This window comes from Pipistrellus kuhlii, unplaced genomic scaffold (assembly GCF_014108245.1).
Source record: "Pipistrellus kuhlii isolate mPipKuh1 unplaced genomic scaffold, mPipKuh1.p scaffold_m20_p_14, whole genome shotgun sequence".
Lineage (NCBI taxonomy): Eukaryota > Metazoa > Chordata > Mammalia > Chiroptera > Vespertilionidae > Pipistrellus > Pipistrellus kuhlii.
Window position 1 is genome coordinate 19,221,452 of NW_023425449.1, and position 25,345 is coordinate 19,246,796.

Consider the following 25,345-nt stretch of genomic DNA (forward strand, 5'->3'; position numbering starts at 1 on the left):
ATAATGATTCCTGTGCTTCAAAATGTAAAGCTCCTATCCAAACTATTAAAATAAGAATCACAAATTCCAAGTAATTAAAGGCCAAACTAATGAGGTTTTTTATATGCATCCTCATTTCAGAGAATTTGTATAATTTTTTTTTAAACTCAGAAATCAAGTGAACTAGACCACCCTGATAGATTATTAATTGTATTAATAATCAAATGTTATAATGTGAATTGTATTAACCTTTTGTGTGCACTGCAAAGACACCTTTGAAATGATATTCTTACCTTCATCGAAGTCAGCATCATCTTCTGTGTGCTGGGGGAAAGGAAAGCAGTTGGTGATTTCAAGCCGATCTTCTACAACCAGGCCCAAAAGCACTCCTTGAACCACCTCAGTGCCTTGTCCTTCTTCTTGATAATGTTTGATTATCTTTAATACCACCTGAAGGAAAATACAGAAATAAGCTTATATACCATTCTTATAGTTTACATTTCCTTTATTTCAAAGAAAAAATAAATCATACTAGTGGGTTTCAAAAAATCACAAAATTATATAATGGGACTAAACAAATTTCTTACAAATCATTTACTTTATCCTTACACAAACAATAAAATGCACATAGTCTAAATGTACATCTGAAACTTCTCAAGTTTAAAGACATGTCAAAAACATCCTCATGCAGCACTCAAGCCTTTCAGATCAAGGCTCCTGAGGGTCTGGCATCCAGGAGTTCTTTCAGTCTAATCAAACAATATCACCTTGACCTAAGGTGATATATCACCTACAGAGGAAATGATCCTGTTAACTTCCTGACAGAATCATCAATAAGACAGAAGTAAAGACTTAATTATCTGAATGCTTAAAAGCAGAACTGTTCCTCTTACAAGTTCTCTACATCTCAAGATGGTTCCTGAACAGAGCATCTCACTAGTCAGAGGAAGCAACAACAGGAACATGTAACAAAGGAGGATCCAATTAGCAACAGAGAACACAAAGCAAATTCCAAGATTCCAGCACTACCTTATTTCCCTCAAACAGAAAGATACACCAAATAACCTCTAAGGATAAAATAAACAACTATTATCTCCTGTAATATTTCTATAAAAATAAGAAGGTAACCATTGTACCATTGAACAAACAAAAGTTCACAGTAACAGTAACCATCTATACTAATAAAAGGGGAATATGCAAATTGGTCAGGATGCCCTCACATTAATGACCGATCAGCAGTCTGCATAGGGCGAAAAGGCCGGCAGGGAGGTTAGTGAGGGACGACCAAATGACTGAACAGGCAGGCTGCATGGGGCAACCAGGCCGGCAGAGGGGGGCAGTTGGGGGTGACCAGGCCGATGGGGTGACCAGGCCAGTGTGAGGAGGAAGTTGGGGGCGACCAGGCCAACAGAAGGAGCAGTTGGGGGCAACCAGGCCGGTAAAAGCAGTGAGGGGCGACCAGGTTGGCAGGGTGTTTAGTTGGGGGCAACCGAGCTGGGGGGGGAGGGGGGGGGAAGAGCAACTGGGGGCAACCGGGCTGGCAGGGAAACACTTGGGGGTGACCAGGCCGGGGGGGGGGGGGGGGCAGTTAGTGGTGATCAGGCTAGCAGGCATAGGCATTTAGGGGTGAGCAGTTAGGAACCAGCGGTCCCGGATTTTGAGATGTCTGACTGCCGGTTTAGGCCGAGGGATTAGGCTTAAACCAGCAGTCAGACATCCCCCAAGGGGTCCTGGATTGAAGAGAGTGCAGGCTAAACTGAGGGGACCACCCCGCATGCACAAATTTCATGCACTGAGTCTCTAGTCCTATATAACATACTAAGTGTCCAGTCGTCTGGTCATCCGTTCGACCAATCAAAGCATAATCTGTTAATTACATGCTAAGTCTGCTCAACTGCCTGCTATGACTTGCAGTGATCACTATGGCGCAGTCAATCCATCAACCAATCATTGTGGCATGCACTAAATACTAGGGAGCAGACGATCCGACTAGTAGGTTAGCTTGCTGTTGGGGTCCAGCTGATTGGAACCGAGTGTGACGGGCTGGACATGCCCTAGAGTCCTCCAGCAGTCCCTCTCTGGTTGACCAACCTCCCACATTCCCCTCCGGCCCCAAATGAGCACCAGTGGGATCCCTCGGCCTGACCTGTGCCCTCTCACAATCCAAGACCCATCAGAGAATGTCGGAGAGCCAGTTTTGGCCCAATCCCACTTAATGCAGGAGCTGCCCCCTGATGGTCAGTGCCCTCCCTGGGAGTCTCTTCTGCCTCTGTGGCAACTGATGTTAGACTGACAGCTTAGGGTGTCAGACTGACAGATTAAGTGCAGCCCAGGCTAAATGTCACCGCCCACCGAGTGCACGAATTTCCTGCACCAGACCATTAGATAATAATAAATCCTACAATGTGAGCTGGTTAATATTATATATGTAAAGCGCTTTGAATAGTATTCTCCTCCCTCCTCCATCCCCTTCACTCTCTCTAAAATTAATAAATAAATAATCAATGGAAAAATATCCTTGGGTGAGTATAAATTTAAAAACAAACAAAAAGTCTTCTACTTAGACTCTGCCTCAATTTTAACAAAAATGAATTTTAAAAGTATTGAAAGAGCAATGTAACCAAACAGCACAGCAATTTTATATGCCTGCCCATAGTCAATGCAACTTTATCACCATCAACAGAAGTACAATGCTCCAAGAGGAATTATCTCATTTTGCAGCATAGCTGACCTGTTAATATTCAATTCTCTACTATGACCAAAAAGTCAGTACCCAAATGAGAAATGAAAAAAGCACAGTGGTTTAACTATCTTGCAAAATCAGTGAGTATGAATAAGTACACACAGAAAGGGGTAATTATAACACAGAAAGCTTAAAACCCTGTGAGGAGGACAAGTCAATGAATTAAAATTTCTCTCCAGAGTAGGGACAATCACGATGAGCACTTTCCAAATATTGAGGCACCAGAGGATGTGTTGGAGCAGCGGTTGCCAACTGGTGGTCTGTGAGGTCTGAAAGGTTGGGGACTGCTGTCTTGGAAGGCAAGCTTAGGACCAAAGGTGATCGTTTCAGGAAAGAAGTTTTCCACTTTAAGGATGAATTCTCTCTAGCATTTTTGGCTGTCCAAAATAAAAAGCCTTCAGGAAAGGCATGATGAGCACTAAAATAATTTCCAACTAGAGTATATAAGATCTTGCCCTTTTAATATAATCCGATGAAATAAAGCATTTGCGGGGGGTGTGTAGGAGGGGGTACCATTTTTATCAAAACCAAGCTGATATTCTTCAATCTGACATTTTATGGCCTTCCTATTTCCTACATACACTAAAACTCTCAATTCTTTGTTCCAAGATAATGTGGTGGAATTATACTACAAACTTGAGAGATGTTCAAAAGAAATCTCTGATCAAAAGTAAATAATTGACATACAGGCAGGGCTTTTAATATTCTACATAAATAACCAGAAATTTGCTGTATATATAAAAATGTTCCATAGATTATTGGTACTTATAAGTGACTAAATCAAAGTTCTGCTCATTAAGAGATGCTTTATTCACCTGTACATACCACAGGTACTGGCACTTAAAAGATACTCAAAATACATTTGCAGAAGGAATGATGGTAAACATTTATCAAACATTTATGTTATGTCAAGCAGTCCTCTATCTTGCATGCCATGACTCGAACAATTCTTATAAACACTCTATGAAGTCAGTAATATTATTTTCCCATTTATTTGACAGATAAGGAAACAGGTAATTTAACAGGTTAAATCAGAAAGATCTCAATTCTGACTCCAAGTACTTTTAGTTACAGCAGTTCCCAATAAATTAGTAACTTTAAGTGTCCCATAAGTGTTTATAATAAGAAGGCTGAAACAGAATGCAGTGGCAACAAGTGTGGAAGAAATCCCTGTAACTAGGTGGCAGAAGCAGCACTTTGTGCATGGAGCAGTTCAGTGTTGAGTTACAAGGTGAGGGAGTAAGACAGACTATAGGGGATGGTGCTGGAGGTCAAATTTGTCCTGCCCTAATCACTAGAAGTCAAGTAGCATCAGCAGGAAATCTCCATCAGTTACAAGAATGCAATGCAGCTTTTAATCATCACCAGCACTATTCTTACAAGCCACAAGATGGGAATGTTCTGTCACAAAAGTACCCTTTCTGTCCTGCTCCATGTCCTTTTTCTCCCTCCAACCAATCACATGCCTCTATCCATAAAACAGTGCTAACACTTTTAATTAATCTTGTTTATTGATGCCATGCTGCTTGTTCTTACTTAAAAATAGATATATGGAAAGCTTAATAGTTGTCCAAAACAAAAACATGCTCCTTTATTGTATTTTGTTTATAAAGTGTCACAAATGACCCCACGTACTCAGGAGCTTTATAACAGCACTTGTTCTCAGCTTATCAAAATGACCTGAGGAGCCTTAAATGAAGAGGGGTCAGTATTTAAAAAACAAAACAAACAAAAAGAAACTGATGCTGAACCCAACCTTTGAAACTCAGAATTAACTGATCTGAGCTGGGACTCCTATATTTTTTTTTTCTTTTTTTCTTTTTTTTTCTTTTTTGGGGGGGGCGTCCCTCCTATTTTTGGTTTTCAATTCTGCAGGTGATTCTAAAATTCTCCTTCATTCTAACTTTTTCTTTAAATATATTTTTATTAATTTTCAGAGAGGAAGGGAGAGGGAGAGATGTAAACATCAATAATGAGAGAGAATCATTGATTGGCTGCCTCCTGCATACCCCATACAGGGGATGGAGCCTGCAACCTTGGGCATGTGCCCTGACCAGGAATCGAACCATGACCTGGTTCCTTCCTCCAGGAACCATGGCCTTCTGATGCTCAACCACTGAGCCATGCTGGCTGCGCTTCATTCTAACTTTTAATAAAGAGTATGGACCAGCCTTCCTTTTCTGTTTTAACTCCTCAGGTGATTACACTGCACATAACTGGTGGAAACAAAACTTTCCTGTTTTAGGATTCCCTGTATTGCTGAAAAATGAGTACACTGAGAAATACAGGCATAAAAGTGAACATTTTATTTATAAAAGCATAAATACTGCCCCCACATGAGCAGTACTCAAGTCCTTGTTAGAATCTCCACAGTATAGAAATGAGAGGAAAAGTGCTGCTCAACCCATCTGAGAAGCATTCAAGTGTCCCATAGCAAAGACTTAGGCTCATAGTATGACCCATATTTAATTAAAACTGCTTATGAGTTAATGCTGACCTGGTTCCTTTATCCTGTGGGTAAATAAAGATTTTTCTATAAATAATGCTTAAAGGAATGGAAACTGAACAGCAGAACCATAAATTACCAAATTCTTTTACACTTCCCAAACTGTCCTAGTCAGGCTCTAAATGCTTATTACCCTACCTGATTTACCCCAAAAAGTATTGTTCTATGAACAGATCAGCTGTCTCTAGAACTGTCTCCAGCTTTGAGGTTTACACATTCTCAGGCTGGGTGGGCCTTAGCAAGGAATCCCAACTTGCAAGATAGTAAACAGATGTCCTGTCTGCTGAAATTACCCAAGAGGAACCAATTTTTTCTATTATTATTATTATTATTCAGTGCAGACAATTTGAAAGAGCAAAGCAGACTATTTTGTAATTTCTAAGGAGCACATTATTTTTTAAAGTGTTGGGCTTTTTTCAAAAAGACTACATACAAGCAACAAAAGATTTCACTTCTAAGACAGAAAGTGTTCTCAATATTGTAAGATCAATACAAATAATAACCTAAAATATCCAAATTAATTATATCAGAATAAACCTAAAATCTAAGTTAATAAGCATGATGAATAAAATCTTCCATCCTCCATAAAAAGGAACATTTATCAGAATCACTAAGACCTTTCTACCAAAATCATATTAAAAAAAAAAAAAAAAAAAAACTTTCACATACCAAGGAACAATTTAAATCTGGCCAAAATAAAAATTATGCTATCTGATGAATTAAAATAATTATCTATCAAATATGATGTCTACAAAAACTAGTTACTACAGAAATATTTGAAAGCCCTGCCCAGAATCACCAGAATTGTGCTATTTTCAAATTCTTTTGTTCACTCTTTAATACATTCATCTAGCTATTTACTTGCTGAGTGACTTTGAAGGCTAGTTACTTCTGCCAGGCCCTGGGAAAATGAAACTGAAACACATAAGGCCTTTGCTATCACAGGCTCATATTTTAAAACAGCAAGTCAGAGCCTGCCCCTCTTATCACTCTTAAAAATTATTGAGGATCCAAAAGAACTTTTATATTGATATTCACAATTAGAAATTCAAACTAAAAAAGTGTTTGAAATATTTATTTAAAAACAACAATAACAAATGCATTGCATGCTAACATAAATTACATTTTATGAAAAATAACTATTTTTCAAAACAAAAAACTGAATGTGGATACAAAATTGGCATTGTTTTGCATTTTTGTAAAACATTCATATTTCAAAAGAAATTTTAATCAGGACAGATGACATTGTTTTACATTTTTAGAATGTAAATCCTATCCTATCTAATAAAAGAGTGGTATGCAAATTGACCATCACTCCAAGACACAAGATGGCCGCCCCCATGTGGTCAAAGATGGCTGCCCCCATGCAGACACAAGATGGACACCACAAGTTGGCCTGTAGGGGAAGGCAGTTGGGGATGACAAGCAGGCAGAGGAAGGCAGCTGGGGGAGACCAGGTCAGCAAGAGAGGGCAGTTGGGGGGGGGGGGGGGGAACCAGGACAGCAGAAGGGGCAGTTGTGGGGGACCAGGCCTGCAGGGGAGGGCAGTTGGGGGGGAGGGGGGGTCCAGGCCTGCAGGGGAGGGCAGTTAGGGTGACTGAGCCAGCAGAGGAAGACAGTTGGGAGAGACCAGGCCAGCAGGGGAGGGCAGTTGGGGGCAACCAGACTGGCAGGGGAGGGCAGTTATGGGTGACCAGGCAGGCAGGGGAGGGCAGTTAGGAGCAATTGGGCTCGCTGGGGAGCAGTTAGGCATCAATCTAGCTGGCAGGGAAGTGGTTAGGGCATTCAGGCAGAGGCAGGCAAGCAGTTGGGAGCCAGCAACCCTGAATTGAGAGAGGGATGTCCAATCGCCCGTTTAGGCCCGATATCCCCCCCCCCATGCACAAATTTCGTGCACCAGGCCTCTAGTCCTATATAATAAATAGATGAATATGCTAATTAGCAGTTACGCCCTGAGGCACAATGACCAAGCGCATCATGACCAGATCACGCTTTGGAAAGCTACAGGAGGGGGCAGGGCACACACTATTGGGGGGGGGGGGGGGGGGAAGGGCACAGAAGGGCAGGGCAGTGGGAGAAGAGCTACAGGAGGGCAGCAGCAACCCACTGGCGCATGGATTCGTGCAGAGGGCTACTAGTTTCTAATAAAAGATAACTGGATTCTCATCTACTCCTGCATTCAATCTTTTATATCACACATCATGTAGCATCTGGAAACCTCTATTAAACACTGACCAAAGAATGAGTAAAAATAACAATGTTTAAATATTGCCATAAAAATAGTTTTCACCTCAGACACCCTCTCTAAGAATGTTGGGGCATTCTCTCACTTTAAGAACCACTATTCTAGATGGCAATTATGAAAATTAATGTGATTACAGATTGTGAAAAGTGATATGAAGAAAACTAAAAAGGGGAATGCAAGGGAAGTAACCATTGGGAGCATGATGGAGAAAGGCCTCTCTCTGAGATAATAATAGAGCAGAGAACTAAAGAACAGGGGGGTCAGCCTATAAATATCAGGTGAAGAAATTATTTGCCAACTATGGATTTTAAGTAACAGTTTAAACAAATGTACTCCTGCTGAAACCGGTTTGGCTCAGTGGATGGAACGTCTGCCTGCGGACTGAAGGGTCCCAGGTTCAATTTCGGTCAAGGGCACGTGCCCTGGTTGCAGCCACATCCCTGGTGGGGGGTGTGCAAGAGGCAACTGATCGATGATTCTCTCTCATCGATGTTTCTAACTCTCCATCTCTCTCCCTTCCTCTCTGTAAAAAAAAATCAATAAAATATATTTTAAAAATAAATAAAATAAACAAATATCTGCTTTTCATAAAGTACACAAGTTATACTTTAAGGGAACAAGGAGGCCTAGGGATGGATGAACACTAAGATGGGGAGTAGTACATTTCATCTTTTTACCAAAAGCACCAGTATATAAATAATAAACCCAACATACTGGCAGAAACAATTATGTGTTAAGATATCATTACCTAATTCAAGACTAGCAATTTGACATAATTTTTGTTGATGAATTATGAAACTCTATCTATCTATCTATCTATATATCGTCCTTTCAGGAAAGGTTTATCATGGCTTTTGATCTGCAATAATACCTTTAAAGAGTGACAGGGTCAATCTTTACCTGGCAAATTTTATAAGCTACCACCCAAAATTATTCTAATAAAGGTAGAAGAATTTAACTCTCTTAAAGGTAAAAGAAAAGTTCAGAGTTAAAAGTCAATTATTTAAGAAACACATATGAAACCTTCAGGCTTTGAAAAATGCCAATTTGTAGTACTTTAACCTTGTCTATGCCTGTGTACCTATAGAAATGTTGAATAAACTGCATTTGTAAAATGTTTAACAGAGAATCAACCAAGCTAGAAGAGGAAACTACCCAAGCATTAACCCTGTGAGTTAATGCAGCACTGCACAAAGGAACATCTCACATAGATATAATCCCCAAGAGCTAGGAGCTGGGTTGCAACCCAATCTCGGCCCTGGGTCTGGAGATGCGGTTTTGAACTTGCCGAAGTAGAGGAAGTGAAAACTGAGACTCTTCCAAAAAGCTAGAGCTCCATGTAAACTGTTGATGAAAAGGCAGAAAACAGTCATTTCAATAGCTTACAGTTAAATATAAACTTACTGCATAATCCAAATTCCTATTCCTAAAAATTTACCCAAGAGAAATAACATATCTAAACACAGAGATATTCACAAATGTTTATAGTAGCATTATTCATAATAGCAAAAAGTGGAAAGTAATCCAAGAATATCAAATGTAGGTGGATAAACAAACTGCAGTATACTCATTCTATAGAATACTACTCAGTAATAAAAAGAACAAAATATCAATACAATGACAGGAATAAAATCTTAACATTACACTAAGAAGTCAAACAAAATGCTACCTACTATGATTTCATTTATATATGGGATTCCAGAAAAGGCAAAACTGCTAAGTGGCAACCTGAGATCAAGGTAAAAGGAAGGATACTAACCAAAGGGTATAATCTTTAGAGTGAGGCGACTCTTTTATATCTTGTTGTGGTAGCAATTATACAATTATTTACAACTATTAAAGTGCATCATAATGTACATTTAAGATGAGTGGATTTTATTGTGTACAAATAAATAACTTTCAAGGACTGCCCACACTTTAGTCTGTCTAACGAAGGAATAATTTATGTGTGTACCCAATCCCAACTTCATTCTCAATTTCAGAGTTCAAAGATCCCTGTAAATACTATAAGGAACTAGTTTAAGTTCCTACATTATATATAATATATATTTATATAATACAAGTTTATAATAACAAGCTTATACTAGGCCTCGGTAATCAAGTTAAGTTGTATTGTTTATTTAGAAATCAAAGAAGTATAATATTTAGAATTTTTCTATTATTTTAATGTATTTTAAAATTTAATGTAACTACATAATTAATAGATCATTTCAGTTACCTAGAAAAACCTGCTATATAAAATTAATTCACTAGAAAAATAAATGTTTAACTCTCCCAACTAAAAAGATATGGTTAAAAGAAACAATTCACATTACCCAAAGTTCTACATTAACAAGTATACTCAAAGTGTATAAGTACTAAAAGCGAATACTTAAACCTGAAGGCCACAGATGAGCTTGAAGAGTTCTAAGAACCTCTTAAAATCATATGCAATATTACGTGTCTATCTAAGCAAGGGCATTTCCTGGGCGAGGAAGAGAGGGAGGTTTGTTGCATTCATCAGATTCCCAAAGAGGCCTATTACAAAGGACTAGAAAGGGCTTTAAAATTTAATATTAATAAGAACCTATTATATACAAGCAGTTATGTTTTTATGTTTCTGTGTACAAGAATGGTGTGGAAGGACATCATTTTTTTTTTATGAACCCTTGTATTAGTTACTTATAGTAGGCATGTATTTGTTTTTAATTCAAAAAACACCAGATAAAGAAAAAAATCAAAAAAAAAAAAGATTTTTAAATACAGCAATCGCTACAATTTACTGCATGGAATTTCACAAAGAAATTAAATATAATTTCCTTTTTTGACATTCCCACTGAGTTGACAGCATGGTGTGTCTGTATCTTGATTTTAACATATTCTTTTGGGTATGTTAAAAAAATAAGAGCCGAATAAGCAGCTCTGAAAAGACAACAAAAAGAGAAAATCCACACACTGCAAGCCTGAGCACCTGCTGACTTTAAATTTTTATCTCTTGTTGATATGGTTACTCTTCAACTATTTAAATTTAGTACTGCACAAATATATACAAATTACCATAAAATATATATGTACACACTATCAGGGGAATATAGATTGGTTTTTAACAAGCAGAGAGATCTGTTTAAAAGAAGCCTAACATAAGCCAATTATAAATCAGCAAACTATGCGCCGAAACCGGTTTGGCTCAATGGATAGAGCGTCGGCTTGGGGACAGAAAGGTCACAGGTTCGATTCCGGTCAAGGGCATGTACCTAGGCTGCGGGCATATCCCTGGTAGGGGGTGTGCAAGAGGCAGCTGATCGATGACTCTCTCATCGATGTTTCTAACTCTCTATCTCTCTCCCTTCCTCTCTGTACAAAATCAATAAAATATATTTTTTTTAAAAAATAAAATAAAAATAAATAAATAAATAAATCAGCAAACTATGAACTCAAACTTTGTGCAAACTGATGATAATAAATCTTTACCAGGAAAAGCAGCAGATTTCCCACCATCCTTGAAATGCACATAAAAAGGAAGTTGAAAACCAGTAAAATTATTAGGGACAAAGTAATTTTATATTGTATAATACCATCTATCATTTTTAGACTTCCTTTATAAATCTAAGTTCATCAAGAATGTTCAGAGATTGCAACTTGTATGGTGCACCTAGCAAATACTAATTCTACTTGTTCATCTTTTTTAAAAACTCACAGATGAAGAAATACTGAAACTATTAAAACATTTTACCACTAAAACCAATAAACAAGAAAATTGGGTATTTTGTGATCACAATAATAGTCTAGATATGGTCATATTAAATATTATTAAACTCTGGTTAGAAGAAGATTCAATTAGCCAAATAGGTATGAAAATCCTATGGAGATTAGTCAGTCTGCATTATTGCAAGGATTAAAAAGTAATACACCTCCAGAGAATTGAAGATGTGGGGTTTTTAAATAAATTGAATTTGAGTGCACTTAAAAGTTGATTGCACCAAAAAAAATACAAAGGACATCGCTGGGGCCTGGGGCTGCGCTCCCCCAGTGGGCAGTGGTGGAAACTGCCAGTTACAAAGCATATGAATCATCTTTTGTTTCCCCAACGCTAATATGCAAAACCACCACGATGCCCAGGATTAGGGAGAGGAATCGTGTCTGGAGGTGCTCCTGTCACATCAGCTTGGGTCTTCAGTTTAAGCAGATCTATAATAATAAAAGCGGAATGTTTATAAGTCCCTTCCTTCCATAAGGATATACCTGAGATCAAGTTATAAACCTAGGAGTATTACTTATTAATGTTACAAGATTAAAACTTGTACTTCAGAAAAAAAAAAAAAAAACAAAGTAACATACCCAAAGTACACAATGCATATTAAATAATCAGTAAAAAAGTTACAACTACTATTATTAGAATATTCCATCTAACCTCCTCCACTCATCCAACCATCTATCCAACAAATATCAGTGAGTGACTAGAATGTGCAAGATATGGCACTGAGACTTGTCTCCCCACAACTTTCAGAGTCTATTCTTCAAAGGATGTAACTTGTTAAATGCTTATTAAAGATCAACCACCTGACACCAACTTATATTTGTCAATATTAGTCATATTGACCTACAGGATTTAGGACACTTTAAAAATCTGTATTAAAAAGTCAAAAGTAAAAATAAATAGTCAAAAGTGAGATTAAACTGATTTATTCAAAATATTTGTGTGTACATGTGTTTGTATGTATGTGTATGTATATATATTTTCGAATGTGTGTATGTTTCCTTATAAACATCAATATCCTTGCTAAAAATAAAGATTATATCCACTCCAAAGATTTTTAAAAGTCTGAAATAAAACGACAAACCCCAAAGTACAGCAGTTGCTGGCCAGTTGGAGAAGAAATCAAGGCAGTTTACATGATTCCTAGCAGGCTTTATTCCAGTTTTATAGATTCTGGGTGGTAAGGTCCACAGCCTGAATTTCTCACATCAATCACCATCAAAGAAAAGCTATTACTGTAAAAGAATTTTAGTCTCAAAGAAACTGTAACGTCACAGAATCTCCTCTTAGCATGTCTGTAAAATCAATATCTAGACTTTCACTTAATTCTGGCATCTTTCAATGACTGGTCTGTGAAGTTGGCAGTTTTCTTATTTGGTTAAGCCTAGATCATTTCTTCTAACACTGAACAAAGAAGGTAGTTATTGCCAAAATGTAAATTTAAAAAGTAGAAAGCAGCAACGGCCTTAAATGTAACACATTTTATGGCTCAAGTAGGATTGGGGTTCCATTTCATAACTGGCTAAGTCAAATAATAAACAGGATTTAAATCATTGCTGTTAAGTTTTGATGTGAAAGAATTTTAAGGAACTTCAATGGGGGGGAAAAGATATTTTGCTCTGACACATATGGGATTAGTTATAATGCTCCAATACACTTAATCAATATCACTTCTTCAATATTTCAGTTGAAAGAGCATGTTTCATTATTATTCTCTTGGATCTAATGCTCACTGATAGTCCACAGTTTTCAAGTTAAATCAACTGATAATTGCTGGAAAAGGGGAAGAAAGGCAATGTAGCCTCAAGAAATTCAACAAAATAGCACTGCTCTCATCATAAAAATCATTCATGACAAACTACAATGATGTAATCAAAATACAAATGTAAAATCACAATTAAAACAATTAAATGTTAATTGATAATGATGTTCAATTCATAACATTAAGTTTTTACTTTACCAACTCAACATAAACAACCTGCACATTTTCCCACACATAGCTGGAAAGTTTTCTAAAGTAAAAAGAGTGCTAAACAGGTTTAGCTGGAACAAAATTTCTTTCCTCCATCAAAGAAAAACACAGCCCACAAAGGGCTACACCAAGACTGTCCACCGCAGGTAACTGGGAAGGCTGTGCTACTGGGCTCTACCAGAACACCTAGCACACAAAGCTATTCCATCAAATCAGGGAAACAACTAAAATGCAGACAAAAGGAAGGACACGAAGGAGATGGAGGAAAAGAAAAGATTGGACACTGAGTTCAAAACTACAGTTATAAGGTTATTCAACAATATCCTTAAAAAGGCCGATAAAATAAATGAGACCTATGAAGATATGAAAAGGGAGCAACTAGAAATAATAAGGGATCAACAAGAAATGAAGAAAACATTGTCTGAAATAAACAATATTATACAAAGTCCTAAAAACAGACTGGGAGATCGCAAGAGTCAAGACAAAGATTTAGAACACAAAGAGCCAGAGGACACTCCTCTGCAGAAGGGAGAAGATAAGAGAATCCAGAAAGTTGAAGATAGTGTAAGAAACCTCTGGGACAATTTCAAGCGAACCAACATCAGAATTATGGGGATTCCAGAAGAAGAGAGAGAGCAAGATACCGAAAGAATACTTGACGAAATAGTGACAGAAAACTTCCCCCACCTGGGGAAAGAAATAGACTTACAAGTTCAGGAAGCGCACAGAACCCCAAACAAAAGGAATCCAAGGAGGACCACACCAAGACACATAATTAAAATTCCAAGAGCAAAAGACAAAGAGAGAATATTAAAAGCAGCAAGAGAAAAGCAGGTAGTTACCTATAAAAAAGCACCCATTCGACTGTCAGCTGATTTCTCAACAGAAACCATGCAGGCCAGAAGGGAATGGCAAGAAATATTCAAGGTGATGAATAGCAAGAACCTACAGCCAAAAATAATCTACCCAGCAAAGCTATCATTCAGAATCAAAGGACAGATAAAGAGCTTCACAAATAAGAAAAAGCTAAAAGAGTTCATCACCACCAAACCAAAATTATATGAATTGCCGAAGGGGGTTATTTAGGAAGAGGAAGAAGATAAAGATAAAAATTATGATCAACAAATACGTAACTATCAACAAATGAATCTAAAAACCAAGGGAATTAAAAAATCTGATGAATAATATTAACTGGTGAATATAATAGAATCAGAGGTATGGAAGGGGAGTGGACTGATGATTCTCGGGAAAAAGGGGAGTGGGGGTGTGGGAAGAGACTGAACAAAAACTGTGCACCTATGGATGAGGACAATGGGGGATGGGGAAAGGACAGAGGGTGGGGTGGGAACCTGGTGGAGGGGAGCAATTGAGGGGGGGGAAGAGGATCACATCTGTAATAATCTGAATAAAGGTGTTTTTTTTTTTAAAAAAAATGCATAACATTTAACCTGCTAACTTCAATTCTAGGTATTTACTAAAGCGTAGGAAAAACACTAGAAAAATAAAACCCAAAACTTAATGGTGCTAACCAACCTCATGTTATGAGCTTATAATCTGGCTAATTATCGTTGTGTGTTTTGTTTTTGTGATTTTTCCAAACTTTGCTTACAAAAAATGTATACTGGTTTTGTGTTTTTGTTTTTAATATATTTGTGTTGATTTCAGAGAGAAAGGGAAAGGAGAGAAAGAAACGTCAATGATGAGAATCACTGACCAGCTGTCTCCTCCATGCCTTCCTCAACCCAATCCCCTGCCCTCCTGGGGATCGAGCCCACAACCTGGGCATGTGCCCTTGATCGAAATAGAACTTCGGCCCCTTCAGGCCAAAGCTCTATCCACTCACTCAGCCAAATCAGCTAGGGCTGTTTTTTATACCCTTGACATTTAGGTACCATTTAGGGGGAATATAAATCTTAAAATTGTATGCCAAAATACAGCCGATATTTAGACTCAAAGACTCAAAAAGTTTTGTATCTTGACCAAATTAATACTGAGTTACCATTATTTTGCTGAATCAAATTTTTTTTTTTTCTTGTATGCTTGGGCGTGATACCAACATAAAAAAAAAAAAAATACAGAACACTATTCTGGCACAAAGCAGTATCCATTTCAGGTTTAATGAAACAATACAGTTTGCCACTAAAGAGATGGATGTGTAAGTTATACTGCACTTTGCTATTAAATCTTAATCTTTACAGGATATAACCATTTTATAGAATGATCTGTAAATAGAAGTTTACGATGAAAACTACAGCTTTTAGTACATTTTGCCTTGGAGTATATTTTCTCATATATTGCCAAATTAAATATCCAAGTACCATACTTTCAATATTTTACAAAAAGAAACTTATAAACTAATTTACAAAAGAAAAGCAAATACATCTAAGTTTTCATCTAAGTGCTGAAATCGGAAGCTCTCATCAGAGAAATCAAGGTAGAGTAAAAGTGAGACTATCTGACCACAAAAATAAGAACTGGCAAAACCCTCTTCAAAGCCCAATGCTCTGTAGAGGCTTTTCTCCTCAATGCTGGGGCGAGAACTGAGTTAAAAACCCAGAAAATGCTGCCAAGTTTTAAAACACCTAGAGTTGCTCAATCAAACACATGAAATCCTGGGTATAGAAGATCAGAATTTATAATTTTACTAGTGGCCCAGTGCACAAAATTCAAGTGGGGGAGGGGGTTAGAAAGTGTCCCTCAGCCCAGTCTGCACCCTCTCCAATTTGGGACCCTTAGGGGATAACCAGCAGTTGGACATCCATCTCACAATCCAGAATTGCTCGCTCCTAACCAATCACCTGCCTGCCTGATTGCTCCTAACTTCTTTTGCCTGCCAGCCTGACTGTCCCTAAATGTTCTCCTTCTGGCTTGATTGCCCCTAACCACCTCTGCCTCAGCCGCACATCCAGGACCCAAGATTCCCTCTTCCAGCTGACCACAGGCAACCGGGATCTGGGCATCCCTACCTCTGGTCAGCAATAGGCACCCAGGCTGGCTGAAGCCGCAGAGGGTGGTGGGCAGGTGGCTTTGCCTGGGCTGCAGCCACAAGTGCTGGTGCCCGGGACCACAGAGTGGGCGACTTCTCCATCTCCCGGGTCACAGAGAGGTACTATTTAGGGGGAATATGCAGTACTGGTGCCCATGACTGCGGAGTGGGTGGCTTCTCTAACAGCCTGTAGCCAGCCGCAGGTGCTGGCACCTGGACTGCAGGCAGGTTTCTCCATCTTCCTTGGGATGCAGTGTGGGCAACTTCTCTGGCTGGCTGCGGCCTGGGACCACAGGGCAAGCGACTTCTTCATCTGTATGACCCAGAGACTAAAGGTTGCCTTTTTCCAACTTGAGATTATTTACGAGAGGCCCAGTACATGAAATTCCTGTCACAGTGCAGAAGCCCCGCTACTGATCGCCCCAAAGAGGTAGGCCCCACCCACCCATCCGGGGCTCCTGGATGGATTGCCCCAAAGAGGTAGGCTGGAGCCAAGGATCCCGCCTCCACACCGAGTGGAGCCGGGGCCCCCAGGATCCCCATGCAGGCCTCACCGTGTGGAGCCAGAAGGAGGCAGGACCCCCAGGCAGGCCTCACCACGCAGAGCTGGGAGGTGGGACTCCCAGGCAGGTTCCATGCTGCACACCCAGGGCCAAGCCCAGCCCCACCCACCTGTGTGAGCCCACAGTGTGCGCAGCCATCTTGTGGCAGCATGAGGGCATCACGGTGTGACAACCACTTCGGCTTTTATTAGTAAGGATTGATTTCTTTTACCTATTAATCTTCTCCTAGAATATGACAATTACATGCAAAGATTATGATATTAGCTTTCTCATACATACTTAAGAACTGGCATGGGAAATAAACTATGTTCTTAATGATAATACTAAGGCATCAAAACATGGCTAAGCTGTGTTCAATATTTTCTGGCTATAGGGGCAGAAAGTTACATGTAATACAGTTCAGAAAGATTCAAACTTAACTTGGCTAAAATGTAAAAACTGATGCCTGAAAGAGTTTCAAGTTATCCCATTGAACTATTCACACGTGTAAAGTAACTTATTCTCCACTAAAGTCAGAAAACGAAGGAAGGAGCCAAGAGCCATACAATTTTTATTTTTGTTTAAATGGTGAAAGGCCAAACCATTTTCTATGTAAGACCAAAATTTGAACAAGAGCTTCCATTTCATAGAAGTTAACAAGCTGCTATCTAGACTCTGTAACTTCATATTGTTTCACACACACACACACACACACACTAATAGTGATACATACCATAGCCTCATATAAGCCCTTTATAAATCTTATTCATTTCAGTTCACAAAGTACTTTGATCAACATTTTGTCATTAGAGCTTAATAACCATCAGGTAAGTAGGGCAGAGATAACATCTACACCCAAAACTATCACAGGTTCATATACTACCTAATCAATATTGCCTACACAGAGTCTTGTAAACACCAGATGCTTAAGTAACATTAGTGACTTTTCTTTATTTTTAAAAAATTTTACTTATTTTTTACAGAGAGGAAAGGAGAGGAATAGAGTTAGAAACATCGATGAGAAAGGTAGAGAAAGAGATAAAGAAACATCCATCAGCTGCCTCCTGCACACCCCTTACTGGGGATGTGTCCACAATCAAGGTACATGACCTTGACCGGAATCGAACCTGGGATCCTTCAGTCCACAGGATGATGCTCTATCCACTGAGCCAAACTGGTCAAGGCAGTGATTTTCTTACTTATCATGACCTAAAAAGACAAAGAACTATGAGCAAGTTTGTAAGGCTAACTGGTCTAGCCTCACTCACGTGCTCTTTTCTCACCAACACACTAGCATTTTCTGTACCAGTTTCCTCATGATTCATCTTCAAGAATATTTCTGGCCGGGACCGGTTTAGCTCAATGGATAGAGCATCGGCTTGGGGACTGAAGGGACCCGGGTTCGATTCCGGTCAAGGGCATGTACCTTGGTTGCGGGCATATCCCCAGTACGGGGTGTGCAAGAGGCAACTGATCGATGACTCTCTCTCATCGATGTTTCTAACTCTCTATCTCTCTCCCTTCCTCTCTGTACAAAATCAATAAAATATATTAAAAAAAAAAAGAATATTTCTGTACCACGGGACTGTAATAATTCATTCACAATATTTGAATGCTTTCTATGTGTTGGTCACTTGTTAAAGTTGTAGTGGACAAATCTGGCATTGGTCCTGCTCTCAGGAAGTTGATATTTTAGTGTGAGAAGACAAACAAGCAGCAACAAGTGGTAAATAGTGATATAAGGGCCAGTGAGCTGATGAGGAAGGACACTTTAGATTAGTCAGAAGGTCCCTATGAGGTGACATCTGGATGACAAAAATAACATATGGAGCACAGCTGTTTTGGCTCAGCAGTTTAGCATCAACCATGAATCAGGAGATCACGGTTTGATACATGCCTGGGTTGTGGGCTTGATCCCCCAATAGGGGGCATGCAAGAAGCAGCCAGTCAATGATTCTCTCTCCTTCTCCCTCCCCCTTTTTGAAATAAAAAGCGTATTTTTTAAAAGAATTATATATAACTCTCACTTTCTCATTTATTAGTAACATTCTCCACCTTACTTTCAATAAAGAAAGGATGAGGTAGCTAACAATTTTAAACAATAAGGCAACTTTTTCCATAAAAGGGAAAACAAAATTTAAAAGGTAATAGATTTTGCCTGGTGGTATGGCTCTGTTAGTTGAATGTTGTCCCATGCACAAAGAAGTCCTGGTCAGGGCACATGCCCAGGGTTTCAGACTCAATCCCCAGTAGGGGGCTTGCAGGAGGAAGCCAATCAGTGATTCTCTCTCATCATGATGCTTCTATCTCTTCCTCTCCCTTCCTCTCTCTAAAAATCAACAAAAACATTCTTTAAAAAAATAAAATAAAAAGGTAATAGATTTTAAACACTGGAACTATGTAAGACACAAATGTTTTTACACTTTAGCCTTCAGATTACCATCTCAGTGACAAAGGAAAAATACATTAACAGTAAGCCATTAATTAACAGAGTATGATCATATGCCAGGATGAATACAAGCCATCATCATAAAAACTTCAGAGAAAGGAAAAGATCAATGTGGACCAGAGCAGTACTTCGCAAACATTGCTATAAATCATCTGATACACCAAGTCAGGAGAGGGGCCTGAGATTCTAAGATACTTTATTTCTACACTTCTAACAAGCTACCCGAGGCCAATTCTGCTTGTCTTGCTGGTCCATGGACCATACTTTATAAATATCAAAAGTATAATGCACATAAGAAAGATAAGATTCTACGCATGCATTTAAGCATAACCAACGGATACAAGACACTGGGGAGGGGGCAGGTGAGGGCATGTACTGGGGGATAGGGGAGGCGGGGGGGGGGGGTCAATGGAGGGAAAAAAGGAGATATATGTACCACTATTTGTAATACTTCAAACAATTAAAAAATAATCATTAAAAAAAATTTTAAAGATAAGATTCAAAGTGGTTTGGGAGAACAAAAAGGGTTTTATGTAAGTTCAATGGGAAGAATTAGCTTGATCTTGTCTAGGAACAATGAGACCACTTGGCTACAATGAAGATCCACTCCTACATCCCAAAAAGATGTGCTAAGCACTGATTCTGTGCAAGGTACAGTAAATGACATAATGACAAGTCTAACAGAATGGATAATTAAACGGAGATACCATTTCACACAAGGAAAAATGCCATGTAGCTATCCAGTAACAGTCAGATAAAGAAACTTGTTATACCCATACAATGAAATGCTGTATAGCAATGAAAATGAATTGCAATTACTCTAAAATGGACTAATCTCAATTACTCTAAAATGGACTAATCTCAATCACTGTGTGAGATATGTGTGTGTGTGTGTGTGTGTGTGTGTGTCATCAAAAAACATACTATGATTTAATTCATTCATATGTGTTAACATAAACAGGCAAAACTAAACAAAACGTTTAGGAATGCTTGTGTAGTGAAGCTACTAAAAAAAAAATGACTGAATCAAAGATCACAATATAGTAGTGATAATAGGGTAGGGAGAAGGGATAGAAGAAAAGGATGAAATGGAAAGGGGCTTCAAAGATATTTGTAATGTTCTGTTTCTGAGGCTGAAAAGCAGGTGAGTGAGTATATATTTTGTGATTATTCAAATTACTAAAGGCCTGAGGCACAAAATTTGTGCAAGAGTTGGCCTTCCTTCCTCTGGCTGCCGGCACCAGCTTCCCTCTGGCACCCGGGACCAGGGCTTCCCTCGCAGCCCCAGCTTCATCTGGAATGTCGTATGAAAGGACATCTGGAAGTATGTCAGGGAGAACATTTTATCGTGGGAATGTCTTGAAAATGTTAAGATATTAAGGGAAAGGTAATATTAAAGAGAGAGAGAGAGAGAGAGAGAGAGAGAGAGAGAGAGAGAGAGAAAGGAATTGATAAATAAGACCAAAGATAGAAAAGAAAAGGTTAAGAATATAGGAAGAAGAAGAAAAAAAGGTCGTGGCCACTATCAAGATGTCAGAACAAATAATATTAAACATCAGGCTTACCAAACAGTTCTGTGTGGCTAGACTGTACCGTTCCTAGAAAGTTTGGAAATAGTAGGAATGAAACCTAAACACAAAAGGACATCTTGGTGGGCCTTGAACTCATTGCAAAGTCACTGAAAACATTTCAGAAAGGCAGTTACCAAGACCTGGACTTTCACATACTTTTCATAAAAGTATAAAAAGCAGACTGAAGAAAAGATTACCCTACTGTCCCCTTCCAATAGCCCCCCAGTTCTAGATCCATCTCGACACCCAGGGGTCACCTACTTGTCTCCCAGAAAAGTTTTTCTCCAAGTCCTCTCCTCCTCTCCCCCAACCACCTCAACACAAGACCCCAAGAACCTGTCACACACACCCCTCGCCTCGGTCCCCTTTCTCAGCCCTCAACCCGTCAGACGGCAGAGAAAGCTGTGGCGTCTCCCAAACCAGAAGTGGAGACGAAAGAGGAGGATTTTCGGGGAAAACCTTGGCCCAGCCTCACTTAGCCCAGGGGGGAGGCTGCCGGGAAGCGCTCCAGGGGGGACCCGGCTGGGAACTGCGCTTCCCGCGTGGGCCCGGGGAGGCGGCACCCCACTCACCAGGCCGTCTATCTGCACTTGCTTCACGGCCGAGTCTCCGGCCCCGCCTTTGCCCTTGCCTTTCCCTGCCGCACCGGTGGCGGAGCTGGAAGAAGTGGTGGCCGAGCCGGTGCCTTCCTTGCGGGACGCCATCTTTCCAGCGGGACAGGAAGAAAGAGAAACGTGAGTAACCGGAAGCGGAAGTGCAAGCTTCGCGTGACGTCACACGCAGCGCGCCGTCCGAGGGGCGGAGCGAGGAGGAAAGGCTAGAGCAGGGCCCCGCCTCCCTTTAACGCCTTCCCTAACGGAATCCTTTGCGCATGCGCATTGTGCGTTTGAGCCTTTCCCTGATAAAATGCTTGAAGTAGACTTTTTACAAAAAAAAAAAAAAAAAAAAAAAGACTTTGAGACGCACACGGCAGAGATTGGAATGACGTGTCTAGAAGCCAAGGAACCGAAGGATTGCCGGGAACACCGGAAACAAAGAGAAAGGCATGGAGCAGATCCTCCTTTATTGCCTTCAGGGAGAGCATAGCCCTGAGGACACCCCAACTTCAGCCTGAGACCACACGTTTCCGTTGTTTTAAGCCATCCAGTTTGTGGTACTTTGTTATAACAGCCCTAAGAAGTTAATACAACTTATTTATGTGCTACTGCATGGATGTATTATGCACATTATAAAACATCCACTGAAATAGATATTGAAAAGTGTGTAAAAGATGAAAAACGAAATGTTTAAAACATTAGTCTTATTAACTTACAGTGTGCAAAGAGTTTGAGAGCAACAATATTGAATAGTTGCCATTTTTAATCTTTTTATTTGGGGGGGGAAATAAAATGTTTTCCATTTTATGTTTAGTCAGTCTCCATTAGGTTACTGATAATAGCATTGTAATTCAGACCATGGTGTCTCATGTGTAAAAATGCTTTCACTTCTAATTTTTTTTTTTATTAATCCTAATTCCCAATCTTGCAAACTATGAAGAGTTTCACTAACTCCCATTACACACATTAGGAAAGATGTGAATTAGCCAACCTTATTCTGTTCATTACTGGTGAGCAGTATTGCATTTTGACTTATGTAATTTTAGATAACTGCCTCTAACCACTTAGATTATACAGAAATTAATTTTTTCAGAATTACCAGAATAGCCCTTTGCTGCTATTAGTTTCATGTAATATTTACATAAGGACCAAGAAGTTATTTTATGTAAAGTGTTGAAGTATGATGCCAAATATATTCCGTAAAAATAACAGACTTAAGTGCAAAATACACATCTAAAGTATTTATTTACTTATTTATTTAATCCTCACCTGAGGGTATTTTTCCATTGATTTTAGAGAGAGTGGAAGACTGAAATATTGGTGTGAAAGAAACACATTGATTGGTTTCAAGGAGCCTGCAACCGAAGTATGTGCCCTTGACCAGAAGTAAACCAGGGACCCTTAGGTCTGCAGACTGATGCTCTATCCACTGAGCCAAACTGGCTAGTGCCAAATCTTAAGTATCTAAAGGAATTCTTGACAGCTTTAGAAAACCATCTTAGATAAGGAATTTATAACTTTGTCTGCTTCCAAATACATTTTGCCTAGTCCTTATTTTGGAAATGTTTACTTATTCATTAAATATCTAGGCAGAACTGATGAAGGCTATTTCCTGCCCTGAGATTTTTGTTGTGAGGGTCTGGTTTCATATTACAATCTGGGAACAGAAACAGTTACACCTGAAAAATTCCTAATGATACAACATAAAAAGTTGTATCCATTATTTTTTCAAGTACACATGAGATATTTATCAAAACAGACCACAACTTGGGCCACAGAGAAAGTCTCCACACATTTAGAACTATTGAAGGTTGATTGTAGTAGAATTACTAGAAATCAGTAAGAGAAAAATAATCAAAAAGAAAAAAGAAGAAAATCCCTCATAGAAGAACCAGATCTAGACGTTTGTGCCTATCATTGGCTAGCTGGAATGATGTGCACCAGAAAGCAGGTTACTTACAAATAATAATACATTTATCAATTGCTTTATCCTACTATATATATTTATGGTTTTGTTTCAGAATTACAATATCAATATTACTAGTCATAATAAAACTAGTGAGTGAATTTTTAAATTCCTTCGTCATTTTTTAGCCTTGGAAATATCCCACTAAGATTTTCCAGACATGTGTTCTGGAAACAATACATAGGTTCTTTCAACCTGACCCAAGACAGTGCATGTGGCCTTGTGCATGAAACAGCCCACAGCCCAGAGGTATAAATACAGACGTCCCCAATTTACAATGGTTTGACTTAAGATAACTTATACTTTATAATGGGGCAAAAGTGATCCACATTCGGTAAAAACCATACTTCAAATTAATTAATAAAGGAATTAATACTTCAAATTTTGAATTTCAATCTTTTTCCAGGCTAGCAATATGCAGTATGATACTCTCTCATGATGCAGGGCAGGACAGTAAAACGCAGCTCCTAAGTAAAATTGAGATCTGGATGGTAAGTAATCAATACTTTACAGTATACTGTGTTGCCAATATCTTATGCATATTGTGTTCTGAGCATGTTTATGGTAGGCTAGGATAAGCTATGATATTAGTTTAGGTGTGTTAAATGCATTTTCACCTTAAATATTTTCAACTTATAATGGGTTTATAGGGACCTTACCTCCCCATAAATCTAGGAGCATCTGTACAAAGAGAGGGAGGGAGAAACACATGAAGTAGAATTTGGAATAGGAAGTCAATACAGAAGCAGTGTCACTTCCTTCATTTGGATTTCTGGTTTGCTTCCTATGTCATTGGATACTCCCTTCTGTCACCATTGATGATTTCTCTGCCTTTTTGACATTAAAGGAACTGTAACAGAGTTTTTGTTCTATATCTTTGTTTCCTTATCTCTACTCCCTATCATGGTGATCTCATCTACTCTCGGACCTCTTAACTTCATGCATATACTGATGAATCCCAAATTTATATTTCCCCAGACCTCTCCACTGAACTCCACACCAGCATGTCTATCTGCCTATTCAACATCTCCTCTTAAACATCCAACTGGTACCTCCAGCTTAACCTTTGTAAAATTGAGCTCCAACTCCCGCCCAAAAAAATTGTTCTTCATATAGTCTTGCCCATCTCATTTGATGACAGCCCTGTTCTTCTAGTTAATAAAACCAAAACCCTTGACTCCTCTGTTTCCCTCTAACCTCACCCCCTGATTCATCAGATACTCCTCTAGGCTCCATCTTAAAATGTATTCAAAAATCAGACTTCTTCTGAGAAGATTAAAAATATTTTTCCCTGCTCCTCCCAATAAGTGCATCTAAACCCCTGGGCATTATAGATAGAAGAAAAATTATGAGACTTTGCAAGGTGGGAAAAAGAAGGAAGACTGGCTAGGAAGATTGGGACCCAAAGAATAAGAGAGTTGTGATTGCCACATATGTTCCATGCTTGGAGCTGAAGTCCAGTGACCTGGAAACACCCACAGGTACAAACAAAACAAAAAACAAAACACAAAAAGCCTCCAGTAACTGCACTCGGTCAGTGGCGATTATGTGGAGAATTTGACCTTTAATCCTTATCAGACAATAATGAGGCAGCCACTCCATCCCCCATAGCAGTAAGGAGTACATCAACCTAATGAAGGAAACCTGGAGAGCAGTAATAAGGCAATCCTACCCCTTTCATCCAGGAGGTATCACTGGAAGCCTCGTTGGAGCTGGAATGTCTATCCCTCACCAGTGACAAAGAACTGTTCCCACTCCTGAGAGAATCAGTGAAAGCTGAACATGGAACTTCTATTTGTACCTTCATGGGGCAGTAAAAGGAAGTACTCCCTCCTTCCATTGCCAGAGCTAAGTCAGAGAAAGCAGGAGGCCTCAAGATCCAAAGTTCCATAACAAAATATGCAAAAATCGATGCTTCAATTGAAAAGTCATCATCTCACCAAGAATCAGAAAGATATCAAATTGAATGAAGAAAGGCAATCAATAGATGCCAACACTGACATGACAGAGATGTTAGGGTTATCTGAAAAGATTTTGAAGAAGCCATCATACAA

General features: G+C 39.1%; 1 protein-coding gene across 3 annotated transcripts in view; it reads right to left on the reverse strand.

Moving 5' to 3' along the window:
• The window catches only part of EIF3H (eukaryotic translation initiation factor 3 subunit H), an 80,974-nt gene extending 59,505 nt beyond the window's left edge, over positions 1–21,469 (reverse strand). For 2 of the 3 annotated variants that reach the window (XM_036436824.2, XM_036436823.2), the window contains exons 1-2: positions 21,302–21,468; positions 273–429 (exon numbers count right to left, since the gene is read on the reverse strand). In XM_036436824.2, the coding sequence (XP_036292717.1) occupies positions 273–429; positions 21,302–21,433 (289 nt within the window). In that variant the 5' untranslated portion in view covers positions 21,434–21,468. Of the gene's footprint in view, positions 1–272; positions 430–21,301 lie in introns of all 3 variants that reach the window. The other variant, XM_036436825.2, reaches the window with a different exon arrangement.
• Between the last annotated feature and the right edge of the window lie 3,876 nt (positions 21,470–25,345).